This window comes from Colossoma macropomum, unplaced genomic scaffold (genome assembly GCF_904425465.1).
Source record: "Colossoma macropomum unplaced genomic scaffold, Colossoma_macropomum, whole genome shotgun sequence".
NCBI lineage: Eukaryota > Metazoa > Chordata > Actinopteri > Characiformes > Serrasalmidae > Colossoma > Colossoma macropomum.
This window is the reverse complement of record NW_023494786.1, coordinates 32,844,539-32,857,809: the sequence shown is the minus strand read 5'-3', so window position 1 is coordinate 32,857,809 and position 13,271 is coordinate 32,844,539. Positions and strand designations below refer to the sequence as shown.

Below are 13,271 nucleotides of genomic sequence, written 5' to 3'. Positions count from 1 at the left end.
AAGAGAGAATGTGGAAAGATGGAGAGAACGGAAAGGAAAGAAAGAAGGATAGAGGGACAGAGAGAGGGGGAGAGAATAAAGAGAGAATGAGGAAAGATGGAGAGAAAAGGAAAGGAAGAAGGATAGAGGGACAGAGAGAGGAAAGATGGAGAGAAAAGGAAAGAAAGAAGGATAGAGGGACAGATAGAGGAAAGAGGGAGAGAATAAAGAGCGAATGAGGAAAGATGGAGAGAAAAGGAAAGAAAGAAGGATAGAGGGACAGGGAGAGGAAAGGCAGAGAGAGGGAGAGAATAAAAAGAATGAGGAAAGATGGAGTGAAAAGGAAAGAAAGAAGGATAGAGGGACAGAGAGGAAAGAGGGAGAGAGAGAATAAAGAGGGAATGAGGAAAGATGGAGAGGAAAGGAGGATAGAGGGACAGAGAGAGGACAGAGAGAGAGAGAGAATAAAGAGGGAATGAGGAAAGATGGAGAGGAAAGGAAAGAGAGAAAGGAGGATAGAGGGACAGAGAGAGGACAGAGAGAGAGAGAGAAAGAAAAATCTTCAAAACTTCTAGAGGAGTTTTTAGTTGGATTATGAAGTGTTATTAGCTGACATTGTTGATCATCACAGTTTTCAACTCTTTAAACCTGTATTTCTGTCAGTATTGATATCTGTGGAGTATTTATCATATCAGCTGTGTGATGTCAGACATCCCTGATGCTCCGTAGCTCCACGCAGCAGAACTGTGTGCGTTTAACGGAGCTGTAAATCACCTCTGATTTGTGCTTTTGATGTTAATCAATCCTCTTTCATGGTGTTTAAGCCTGCGTGTCAGTGTAAGGCTGGAGAGAGAAGCGGTGGTGATTTGGGATCTGCAGCAGAGTCTACAGTGCTGTGTGCTGTACGGCTGAAAGCTCTGTAACACTGTAATGGTGCAGGTGTTGAACACAGCTGGGATTCAGTTTTGACCCCATCATCATCATCATAATCTGTACCAACACATGAGAAAAATTCATAAATCTGTACATTTTAAACTGAGGACATATCACATTATATCATATGTCTGGCCACTTTATTAGAAACACCCACCTTGTGCTTCCACTCACTGGCCACTTTATTAGAAACACCCACTTTGTACTTCCACTCACTGGCCACTTTATTAGAAACACGTACCTTGGGCTTCCACTAACTGGCCACTTTATTAGAAACACCTACCTTGTGCTTCCACTAACTGGCCACTTTATCAGAAACACCCACCTTGGGCTTGCACTCACTGGCCACTTTATTAGAAACTCCTACCTTGTGCTTCCACTAACTGGCCACTTTATTAGAAACACCCACTTTGTACTTCCACTCACTGGCCACTTTATTAGAAACACCCACCTCACGCTTCCACTAACTGACCACTTTATCAGAAACACCCACATTGGGCTTGCACTCACTGGCCACTTTATTAGAAACACCCACCTTGTGCTTCCACTAACTGGCCACTTTATTAGAAACACCTACCTTGTGCTTCCACTAACTGGCCACTTTATCAGAAACACCTACCTTGTGCTTCCACTCACTGGCCACTTTATCAGAAACACCTACCTTGTGCTTCCACTCACTGGCCACTTTATCAGAAACACCTACCTTGTGCTTCCACTCACTGGCCACTTTATCAGAAACATCTACTTTGTACAAAGTAAAGCTACAGTGATGGTGTTTCTAATAAAGTGGCCGGTGGGTGTGGTATGCTGTATTTTGTGGAGAGTAAACACTTAAATATGCGCATGTTTCAGTTAGTTTAAAGTAAATATGTATGTATTTGCGTGCCTCTCTGGCCGCTGCTGTGTGCTGTGGCGTCGGAGACATTAGACCCAGTGCCTGTGAAGTTGTTTTAGCCCCTCCGCCTCGTCTTCTCTCCTCTTTATCTCTTCATTCAGATGAAAGGATTTCATTCATCCTCTCAACTAGCCACTTTAATTACTATTGCGCTAATTGCATCAAATCACTGTCTTCTGGGCTCGATAAGGAGCGACTTCAAAGACAAACAGTCTTGAAGCGGAAAGCGGGAGTTGCTCGTGCGGTGGGGAGTGGGGGGGGGGACTGAATTAAAGGGCCCATATCATGCGAAACTGAATTTTTCTTGCTTTTTTTTATGTGAACATTCCAGATGTACCATTGACGTCCTTGACAATACAAACCATTTGTGGAAACCAAGCTGCCATAAACCGCCTCTTTTGTATTCACTGTTTTTGTGATGTCACAAAAACCAAATGATTGACATACTCACGCCTAATCAGTTTACATCAGTTTAGCTCCGCCCACTCACACTGTCATGAGTTATAAGGTCTATTTGGAGTCCAGACTGCTTTCTGAATGAGGGCGGCCTATCAGACCAGAGCTCATTTGCATATGTCGGTCTTAAAGGCACAGTAACAAAGCCTATTCAGTTCTGAGAGAGAGTGGAAAATGTAAAAATTAATTGAAACTGTTTTTAGTACACAAAGCCACACAAGTGTCTGCGAGAAAAGTATAAAAGTCTCTTTTAAATCACTTCTGTTCATTCTGGTCTGACTTTGTATGCTAATTTAACATTTTGAAGCTGCTGGTGTTCATGCGCTCCTTTCTTTCCTCTCTGTTTTTTTGCAGTTTGACGGTGAAAACATGTTCATGGGTATGCCTGAGCCCAGCCCGGACTTTGTGCCAGGGAACCAGGTGGGTTAATTACTCTTCCCTCCTTTTGTTTCAAGTTGTAATTAAACAAATTTAAGCCGCCGCATCGCAAATTAGAGCCGCTATCAGCCGCCGCCATAATCGGGGCTATTATAGCGTGTAAACAAAGCCTTTAAAGCTTTGTCTCGGATTAATGAAACGAAACTTTAGTGCGCGTCGGCGTCGGCTTTCATTTCCTCTGTTTACTCTTCCATTAAAAATAAAAAGAAGCTCCGCTCACGTTCTGCGTCTGGGTTCCTCGGTGACAGTGGCTCAGTGCGGGACGTTTCAGAGAGCCGGTGACGTCCTCAGGAATAAATCAGCAGCACACTAAAAGATGAGCTGCAGTCTCTAACTGTACACCAGCAAGGTGAGGGGTTTCTGATAAAGTGGCCAGCCGATGTAGTGATCAGTGACACGTAATGATGATCTTTTCAGAACTGTCGTAAAACAGTGTCTCAGTCATCAGGCGGTGTAATTATGATCATTTCATGTAGTAACTTTCTGTGAGGGAGCTTTTAGAGGTGGACGTCTGGTTCCTATCACCACCACTGTGAACAGTTCTGACTCTAGAACGGAACGTTTTACACCTAACCACTCTGAACGACTCTGTTTACATCTTAGCTATTTAACTATGCAGAAATTTTGAAAAACCGGTGGGATTCCCCTTAAAGTATTCTTACAGCAGCGTGTTTGGTGGTAGTTTGGTGTCATTTGGTTCCTGTGTTTTTTGAAGTGGACTGACGGCTCAGTGTTTAGATTTATTTCCCTTACAAACCCAGAGAAGGAAAGTTCCTGGTTGAGCTTTAAGTTGGCTTGACAAAACTGTTGCTATGGTATCCGAGGTGGTTGCTAAGGTGTTGCTATGCTATGCTATAAGAAGTGTTGCTAGGCTACTGATATGAAATCTGAGGGTGGTTGCTAAGGTGTTGCTAGCCTGTTGCTATGGTATCCCAGGTGGTTGCTAAGGTGTTGCTAGCCTGTTGCTATTGTATCCCAGGTGGTTGCCAAGGTGTTGCTTGTTCATTGCTGTGTTATCTCAGGTGGTTGCTATGGAGTTGCTAGGCTGTTGCTGTGGTATTCCAAGTAGTTGTTAAAGTGATGTCATGCTATTCCAGGTGGTTGCTCAAATGTTGCTAGACCATTGCTATGGAATCTGATGTACTTGCTAAAGTGTTGCTAGCCTGTGCTATGTTATCCCAGATGGTTGCTAAGATGTTGCTAGGTTGTTGCTAAGGTATCGCAGGTGGTTACTAAGATTATGATAGGCTGGTGCTATGTTATCTTAGGTGGTTGCTAACATGTTGCTAGGCCATTGCTATGTTATCCCAGGTGGTTGCTAAGGTGTTGCTTGGCTGTTGCTATGGTATCCCAGGTGGTTGCTAAAATGTTGTTAGGTTTTTGCTAAGGCATCACAGGTGGTTACTTAGGTGTTGCTAAGCTGTTGCTATGTTATCTGAGGTTAGTGCTAAGGTGTTTCCAGGCCATTGCTATGTTATCCCAGGTGGTTGCTAAGGTGTTGTTAGGCTGTTGCTATGGTATCCCAGGTGGTTGCTAAGTTGTTGTTAGGTTTTTGCTAAGGCATCACAGGTGGTCACTTTATTTTTACCTACAAATCTAATTCTGTTGTGGAGCCGCAACCAGGCAGTAAAGGAGCCGCATGTTGCCGACCCCTGCTATAAGGCTTAAATCAGGAGAAAACAACCTGTCATTCATTCACTGTGTCTTTTCCAGGCTTAGTGGTGTCTTATATACAAATACGTACTTAATTGCTTTTTGAAACTGGCTGTAATTGAGAAATAACCTGTTTATCTAGAACGCTGCTATAATGTAGTCTACCTGTGCCTACGTGCCTACACACTGGCATACAACACACATTCATACATATTAACGCCCAGTTAACAGTACTGACCACACATTAGAGCTTAAAACTGGACCGTCCACTCCAAAACTAGACACATTATTGATCCAAAGCCTAAAACGGCTCAAAAAATGAGGCTAAAACTCAAAAACCTTCCATTTACTGCCTGGACTCGATAGAAGCAGTAAATCCTATGGATTTAGACTGAATGAGATCTGTAGTGTTCGGTCTGTAGTGTCGAATGTTGCGATGTATGGAGAGTGTAGAATATCTCTCAGTCTGAAATAAGTCTGTTTCTCTCTCTGAAGGTTTTGTCTTATTACAGTATCTAAAAGTGTTATGAATAATTATTCTGCTCAGGAGAAGAGGGTCTAATAATGAAACACATTAAAGATTCTGCCCATATGGTTCGGCAGCCGAGGCTCAGCGCTGCAGCTTGTTCCACTTTCTCTTTGACATAAGTAACGTTTAACAGGTCTCTCTTCCTCCCTGAATGTGTGAAGGTGCAATTCACACCTTTTGCACGCACGGTGAAAATAGTACATTTAAACCTGATTGCGAACACACTTGAGTGTGGAAAGTTGCAGCTTTTTCAGAAGTTTATTCGATACTTTGAAACTTGTAATGTATACAGATTTTTATAAGTCCTGTTATTACTATATATATATTTGACATGCCTCACAGTTACGAATCAGAAGCTCTTATTATGATTGTAACAGCACGTATGTAAAGCAATAGCGGTGAAAAATCTAATGTACTCATCCCCCCAACCGCACACCCCCACCAAACCACCCCCCCCACCTCCGTACACGCCAGATGTAGTCAATCAACCAAGATGTCTTTGGTGTCTGAAGCTTGTTTCTTTGTTTTAGCACTGGAGCTACGAGGCTAATGTAGCAAACGAGTAAGCTTATTAGCATTGTGCTAACTGTACACATCTGCCTCAAACCATGTGGAGCTGTTCAGTATCTCCAATAGACTTGTTTGTGGTTTCTGACTCTGTGTGACTCACTGTTATCTGTAAATATGGACTGAGGTGCATCAGCATAGCTAAAAATGGTAGAAACCATCTAGAAGCCACATCTTAGCTATGCTAACGCCCTTTAGTCCATGTTTACAGTGTCATACAGTGTTAGAAACTTAAGCAGGTCTGTTAGAGATATGTAAAATTTCGCTGCTCTCAGAAAAAACATTGTATCTCTAAAACTACACAAAAAGGCAAAAACATACTTTACTTTTAATGCAAGTCAATGGAACCAGACTTTTTTCCAAGTCATTTTTGGCCACTTGTTTTGGTCCATTCATCATAAAGTTTACACACAGTGTAAAGCAGGTATTTTCAAATTATGTCAAAAACTGAAAAACAATAAAAATGGAGATTTTCCTTCCAACAGCAGCAATTTAAATGAATCATCATGTAATTTGAAAGACTAAATGCAATCGTCAGTCAAAATGAAATGACTTTATCCCTGCCTCTAAACATCTTATTTTTGATGATGTCACCATGCACCAGGGGGTGGGGAAAAATAATTGAAAACAAATGCTGTAAATTTACAGTATTTATTTTACAGTAAAATACTGATTTGTTATTTTACAGGAACATACTGTAAAAGAATGGGCATTTAGAGCAGTGCGTTGATTTACAGTAACATACCAGACGGCGCAGTGCATAGTGGGAAGTGACTCGTTTAGATGGGCAAAATCCTCCTTAAAGTTTTTATGCAGCTTAGTTAAGCACTGAAAATCATTTTTAGTGCAGGTACATTCGAGGCCTTCAGAGAAGGACCAAATATTTCTAGGAATTAAATTTGTCTGTAATTTTTAGTTGATTTTTATTCAGTAGCATCATGCTTGTATTTAAACTCTGCACATATTACAGCACTGCTCGTTTCATCGTGGGTGGAAACATAAGGGTTAAATTCCTGAAATGTTGAGTGGAAAACGGGCCAATCAGGAATTGTTTTCCTCATATTAAAAACGTTACCGTTGCCAGTAAAGTACTGTAAATTTACAGTAATTATTTTGTACAGTGTACACACTTAAAAAAATTGGTTCAAGGTTATTTAGTAAAAGCAATGGTTCTATACAGAAACATGTTCTATATAGAACTATTTGCATGCTTAATTGGTTCTTTCCATGGTGAAGTTGTTCTTCAGATTGATGGAGAATGTGTTGTATATGGTTCTATGAACAACCTTTTTGAAAATAGTTCTAAACAGTTCTATAAATAGTTCAATGTATAGAACCATGTGCAACACATTTCCCTCAGTCTGTGGTACCAGTTCACCATGTAAAGAACCATTTAAGCATGACAGAACTGTAAAAACATTGCCTAAAGAACCCTTGAAGAACCATCGTTTTAAGTGTGTAGTGTAGTACGTGTTCTGCTGTTGTGTAACACAAATAAAACTGAACAAACTTTGTTGGCTCGACAAAGCTGTGGCTGTGGTGTTGCAAGTGGTTGCTAAGATGTTGCTAGGTTGTTGCTTAGGTATCGCATGTGGTGACTAAGGTGTTGCTAGACTGTTGCAAAGGTGTTGCCAGATTATTGCTATATGCTAGGTGGTTGCTAAGGTGTTGTTGGGCCATTACTAAAGTGGTGCTATGCTATCCCAGGTGGTTGCTAAAATTTTGCTAGGCCATTGCTACGGAGGCCAAAGTGGATGTTAAGTTGTTGCTAGGCTGTGGCTGTGGTATCCCAGGTGGTTGCTAAGTTGTTGCTAGTCCATTGCTATGGTATGACAGGTGGGATAGACAGCTGCTGGTGCACAGTGACATCTTTAAAATCATAAAGCATGAATTTTTAAAATGATAAAATTGTATGATGAATCGTTATAATTGTACTGACTGCCATTCGACACTGTTTGAGGCAGCTGTGTGATGATTTAGTGCGGTTAGCACCATGCTAATTTGTGGGGTGTAAGCTTCCATTACTTGTTAGCCACAATAGCATTGTAACGCCATTGCTAAAACTATAGTAGCAGACTTCAGACACCAAACATGTGTTGGCTGATCTGTTACAGTTGTGGAAATGTGATTTATTTTCTGTTTTAAGCACTGATTGAGTACAGAAAGTGAAACAGAATTACAGTTTAATGTGGTGTAATGTGTGTCGGGGTTAAACAGCAGCGCTGTTGCGCTCTGTTGCAGCAGGAAAAAATAAATAAATGATTTTTCAGTTATGCATTATTCAGTGTGATGTGAGGAGTGAACAGCACAGACCAGTCCGGCCTTCTGCTGGTGTTCCTGCAGATTAATGAGGAGCCGAGTCTGATCTAATGCAGTGCTGTACAGTTTAGTGTTTTCCTGCTGTAACCGAACTGATTCAGCTCAACAGCTGGGCTAAAAACTCTACATGTACTTGCTTAAATGTACATGCTGAACGTCCAGCTCAGCAGATGTAAACCACACAGCATACAGACTGCAGCGCATTTGTTGTTGTACAATTCCAGTCATCACTGGTCAGTTTCTAATCACAGCTTATATTGGTGTATGTGTTTTTAATATGTAAATATATGCCAATATGCACATTTATGTCAGTATATCACAGTATATGCACATATATAGACTGAGTAGATGTAATAGTGTTAATATTTTTATAAACTTCACACGTGTATTGAAAAATATTGTGAATTTCTGTAGAGCTGAAGTTAATGCTGGCTAAGCTTACTTAGCTACTCTAACCTTAGCTAAAAAGTGGCTGAAAGCTACTCTAAACTACAATGCTACACATTAGCTACACTTCTAGCTAGCTAACTTGTTAGGTTATTGTTGGCAAGATGATAAGAAGCTGTATTTTGCTGCTGACTGCAAGATACTGAAATGCTTTATGACCAAACCCGTGTCTGCTAGTTATAGATGATTACCAGAACAGAAAGTAGCTAGCTAGCCAGCATAACTAGCTTGCTAACTTGTTAGTGGTAGCAGTGTGATTGCTAGCTTGCTTCACTGCTGACAGCAGGATACTAAAATATTTTGAAACAAAAATCTGAACTGTGTCATCAAAAATATCTCAGTTCTGTTTCTCAATATCTCAGTTTTACCAAATATCTCAGGTTTTACAGCAACTCGATTTGATTCTGACTCCAATGAATGTACTAATGTGACTGGAGGAACTATTTTATGTATACAGTCGTGGAATACAGACAATAAAAAAGACCAAATGTGATTTTTACATTTGAAAATAGCCCAAGAGTTTTGCCCTGGTCAAAAATATTATTATGATTGATAATCATTTAACGTTACCAAATCAGTGCTGTTGAACAGTCACCTCCATGTTGATGCATTATGATGCATTTTTACACTGTTGTTGATGTGTGTGTGTGCGTGTGTGTGTTTGTGTGTGTTTGTATGTGTGTGTGTGTCATTTTCCTGCTGTGTGTTGACCTTTGACCCTTGTGTCCTACTGTAGTTCCGTGTTCCTGCGAGCCCGAGTCAGACGCAGCAGAGCCCCAAACAGGGAGGGCAGTGGAAAAGGGAGGCGGACGGCCCGAGACTGCCCTGGGTAACTAAATAAACAGCACAACACTGACCATGAGTAAACAACACAACACTGACCATCAGTAAACAACACTGACCATGAGTAAACAACACAACACTGACCATCAGTAAACAATGACTATCAGTAAACTCATCGTGAGTAAAGGCCGTCCTCTCTGTGTCCGCTTCACTCATACTGTGTTGTACTAAAGTGAACTGACTGCAGTGAAGTCTCTGTTCTGTCCTACAGGATCAGCAGAACAATCCTGACTGTATTAAGTGCTTTTAACAAAACTACACGGTTTTATAAAACTGAAAAAGCAAAACCTTCCTGAGGTGAAGATTACAGTTAGAAAATCCATTACATACAGATACTCACATACATCAGATACTCACATACATACAATACAAATGCGGGACATTTTATTATTATTACAAATATATGCATATATATATATATATATATATATATATATATATATATATATATATATATATATATATATATATATATATCTGTGTGTGTGTGTGTTTTTCACATGGTTCGAAAGTGCATGTAGCCCAAGATAAATGGCCAAAATATACTTGGTAAAAAATCTGGTTCCATTGACTTACATTAAAAGTAAAGTATGTTTTTTCCTCCTCCTGTAAAGTTACCATTTTGGAGATAGGTGGTGTATATATACACTGATCAGGCATAACAGTATGACCACCTTCTTGTTTCTGCGCTCATTGTCCATTTTATCAGCTCCACTTACTATATAGGTGCACTTTGTAGTTCTACAGTTACAGACTGTAGTCCATCTGTTTCTCTGATACTTTGTTAGCCCCCTTTTACCCTGTTCTTCAGTGGTCAGGACCCCCATGGACCCTCACAGAGCAGGTACTATTTGGGTGGTGGATCATTCTCAGCACTGCAGTAACACTGACATGGTGGTGGTGTGTTAGTGTGTGTTGCGCTGGAGCGAGTGGATCAGACACAGCAGTTTTTAACTGTGTTTTTTTAAACACAGTGTCCACTCACCGTCCACTCTATTAGACACTCCTACCTTGTCAGTCCACCTTGTAGATGTAAAGTCAGAGATGATAGCTCATCTGCTGCTGCACAGTTTGTGTTGGTCATCCTCTAGTCCTTCATCAGTGGTCACAGGACACTGCCCACAGGACGCTGTTGGCTGGATATTTTTGGTTGGTGGACCATTCTCAGTCCAGCAGCGACACTGAGGTGTTTAAAAACTCCAACAGCACTGCTGTGTCTGATCCACTTAGACCAGCACAACACACACTAACACACCACCACCACCACGCCTGTATAGTAAGTGTGTGTGTGTGTGTATATATATATATATATATATACTCTCCCTCTCACTCTGAGTAATTAGCTGTGTTGGCAGTAACAGTGTTGGGTTCTCTCTGACCCTCAGTGTGTGGCTCCTGGTTTGTGACTGAATATAAATAAGAGAAAGATATACATTATCTCTATATACTCTCCCTCCCTCTCCCTCTCCCTGTCTCTCCCTTTTATCTCTCTTTTCCCCAATCTCTCTCTCTCTCCCTCTCCCATCTCTCCCTTTCTCTCTCCTTCTCTCTCCCTTATCTCTCTCTCTCTCATTCTCTCTCTCCCTCTCTCTCCCTCTCCCCCCTCCCTCTCTCTCTCTCTCTCCCTCCCTCTACTTTTCTCTCTCTCCCTCTCTCCCTCTCCCTCTCTTTCTCTCCTCTCTCCCTCTCCCTCCCTCTTCCTCCCTCTCTCTCTCTCTCTCTCTCTCTCGTGTATTTTGGCCATTAAACAGAACACACATTTATTGGTTTATTAGTGAGAGAGCTCCGGTCAGCCCCGAGCGCAGCTCTCTGTGCGTTTATTTGTTTTAGCGCAGTATCCAGACGAGGTGGTGACACTAACATGTCCAGCTCTAAAAATATACGTGTGTCTCATGTTTCTGGCGTGTTCTCAGAAGCGCAGGACTCTCAGTAATGTGTTCTCTGGCTCACAGACAACAAAACCTTTATGTGTTCGTCTGTAAGAGTTGACTTTGTTAAAATGTGATATCATTGATTCTCTGTGTGTTTCAGCCATTAATAACCTGCTTTCAGAGGAAACACATTCAGAGCCTTCAGCACCGACGGAGCTCTTTCGGTGCTGTGAACGCTAAAGCTAAGAGCTTTAATCATATCACAGCGTTCATTTACCGTATTAGTAGTGATTGCCCAGTTGCAAAGCAATCTGATTTAAATTCTTCTTCTTCTTTTTTTTCTTATTTTTCTCCCGGATAACTCGCTAACTCATCCCTAATTTTCAAAATATCAACAACGTTCCAACTCTGGAATGTTCTGTTTGATCGGGAATGGTGTGCTTGTATACAAACTTTTGATCCGATGTACGGTTTTCGTATAATCTTCTTTGTCCGTAATTGTTATCTGGGATACTATAGCAACCGCCTACCAACACCTTAGCAACCACCTTGCATACCATAGCAACCACCTAGCAACACCCTAGCAACCACCTGGGATACTATAGCAATCACCTAACAACACCTCAGCAACCTGGAATCCTACAGCTGCTATTTATCAAGACCCAGGTGGTTGCTAGGGTGTTGCTAGGAGGTTGCTATGGTATGCAAGGTGGTTGCTAAGGTGTTGGTAGGTGGTTGCTATAGTATCCCAGGTGGTTGCTAAGGTGTTGCTAGCAACCACCTGGAATTCTACAGCTACTACCTATCAAGACCCAGGCAACCATATAAAATACCATAGCAACCGCCTGGCAACACCATAGCAACCACCTAGGATACCATAGCAACCATCTTGCAAAACCTTGGCACCCGCCTGGGATATCATAGCAACTGGCTAACAGCACCTCAGCAACCACCTGGAATTCCTCAGCTACTGCCTATCAAGACCCTAGCAACCACATAAAATACCATAGCAACCACCTAGCAACACCTTAGCAACCACCTTGCATACCATAGCAACTTCCTAATCCGGCCCCTGATTCCTATCAGCACCACTGTGAACGGTTCTAACTCTAGAACAGAGCTTTTCACACCAAACCACTCTGAATGACTCTGTTTACAACTTAAAGAGAGCGTGAGTGGACCTCAGTGACCCTCGCACCGTCCACTGTTAGACACAAAGGGAGAAACAACTGCTCTCCAAACACTTGAGCTCCACTGGAGTAACAGATGTTTAGACACAAACTATCTGAAACCAAAGAGTCAAACAATCTGACAGTCACCACACAGACTCAGTTACTCTCTCTCTCTCTCCCTCTGTTCTCTCTCTCTCCCCTCTCTCTGTTCTCTCTCTCTCTCTCTCTCTGTTCTCTCTCTCTCCCCTCTCTCTGTTCTCTCTCTCTCTCTCTCTCTCTCTCTCTGTTCTCTCTCTCTCTCTGTTCTCTCTCTCTCTCACTCTCTGTTCTCTCTCTCTCTCTTTCTCTCTCTCTCTCTCTCTGTTCTCTCTCTCTCTCTCTCCCCTCTCTCTGTTCTCTCTCTCTCTCTCTCTCTCTCTCTCTCTCTCGTTCTCTCTCTCTCTCTCTCTCTCACTCTCTCTCTGTTTTCTTTCTCTGTCTGTCTCTCTCACTCTCTCACACTTCTCTCTCTCTCACTCTCTCTCTCTCTCCCTGTTCTCTCTCTCTCACTCACTCTCTCTCTCTCTGTTTTCTCTCTCTCTCTCTCTCTCTCTCTCTCTCTCTGAGTAGTCAGTTTAAAGTGAACAGGCTGCTGTATTGTGTTTTAACTGCTGTATGTTTATCATAAAATCTTCATCGTTCAGAGCTGCATTAAAGGGCGAGCTGCTCCGTGTTGTTTGTTTTTCTTGATTTGTAGAGGTATAATTGTGTGTAATAGTGTGTAATAGTGTGTAATTGTGTGTAATAGTGCATAATAGTGCGTAATTGTGTGTAATTGTGTGCTGTGTCACTGTAACCTTCGGGACACCTGTAGATCCAGCAGACCGTCCACAGCCGTCAGTCTGAGGTTCAGATAAAGCAGCTACTGTCATTTTCACCCCTGCTTGTGTTTCAGGACACGTTTGACTCGTATTTGTTCGTGCAGATGTTTAGTGATCATAAAGCAGCTGTGCTGATGTTATTAATCTTCAGCTCTGAGCTTCATGTGTATCAGAGCGTCCTCCTCGGTGTGAGGAGCAGGTTTCGTCTAAATAACGACTCGTTTTCTTTTCGTAATTCATAAAAATGTTGTCTTTTCCAAACCGGTGTTAACTCCTTTAAAGGCTCTTGCATAGAACGCCAGGGACACA

The 13,271-nt window shown here is 41.8% G+C and overlaps 1 protein-coding gene across 1 annotated transcript in view; it reads left to right on the top strand.

Moving 5' to 3' along the window:
* Positions 1–13,271, top strand: part of tox (thymocyte selection-associated high mobility group box) — a 110,768-nt gene that overhangs the window by 52,850 nt on the left and 44,647 nt on the right. Inside the window, exons 2-3 of the mRNA XM_036565381.1 lie at positions 2,618–2,683; positions 8,953–9,045. Coding sequence (XP_036421274.1) covers positions 2,618–2,683; positions 8,953–9,045 — 159 coding nt within the window. The remainder of the gene's footprint in view (positions 1–2,617; positions 2,684–8,952; positions 9,046–13,271) is intronic.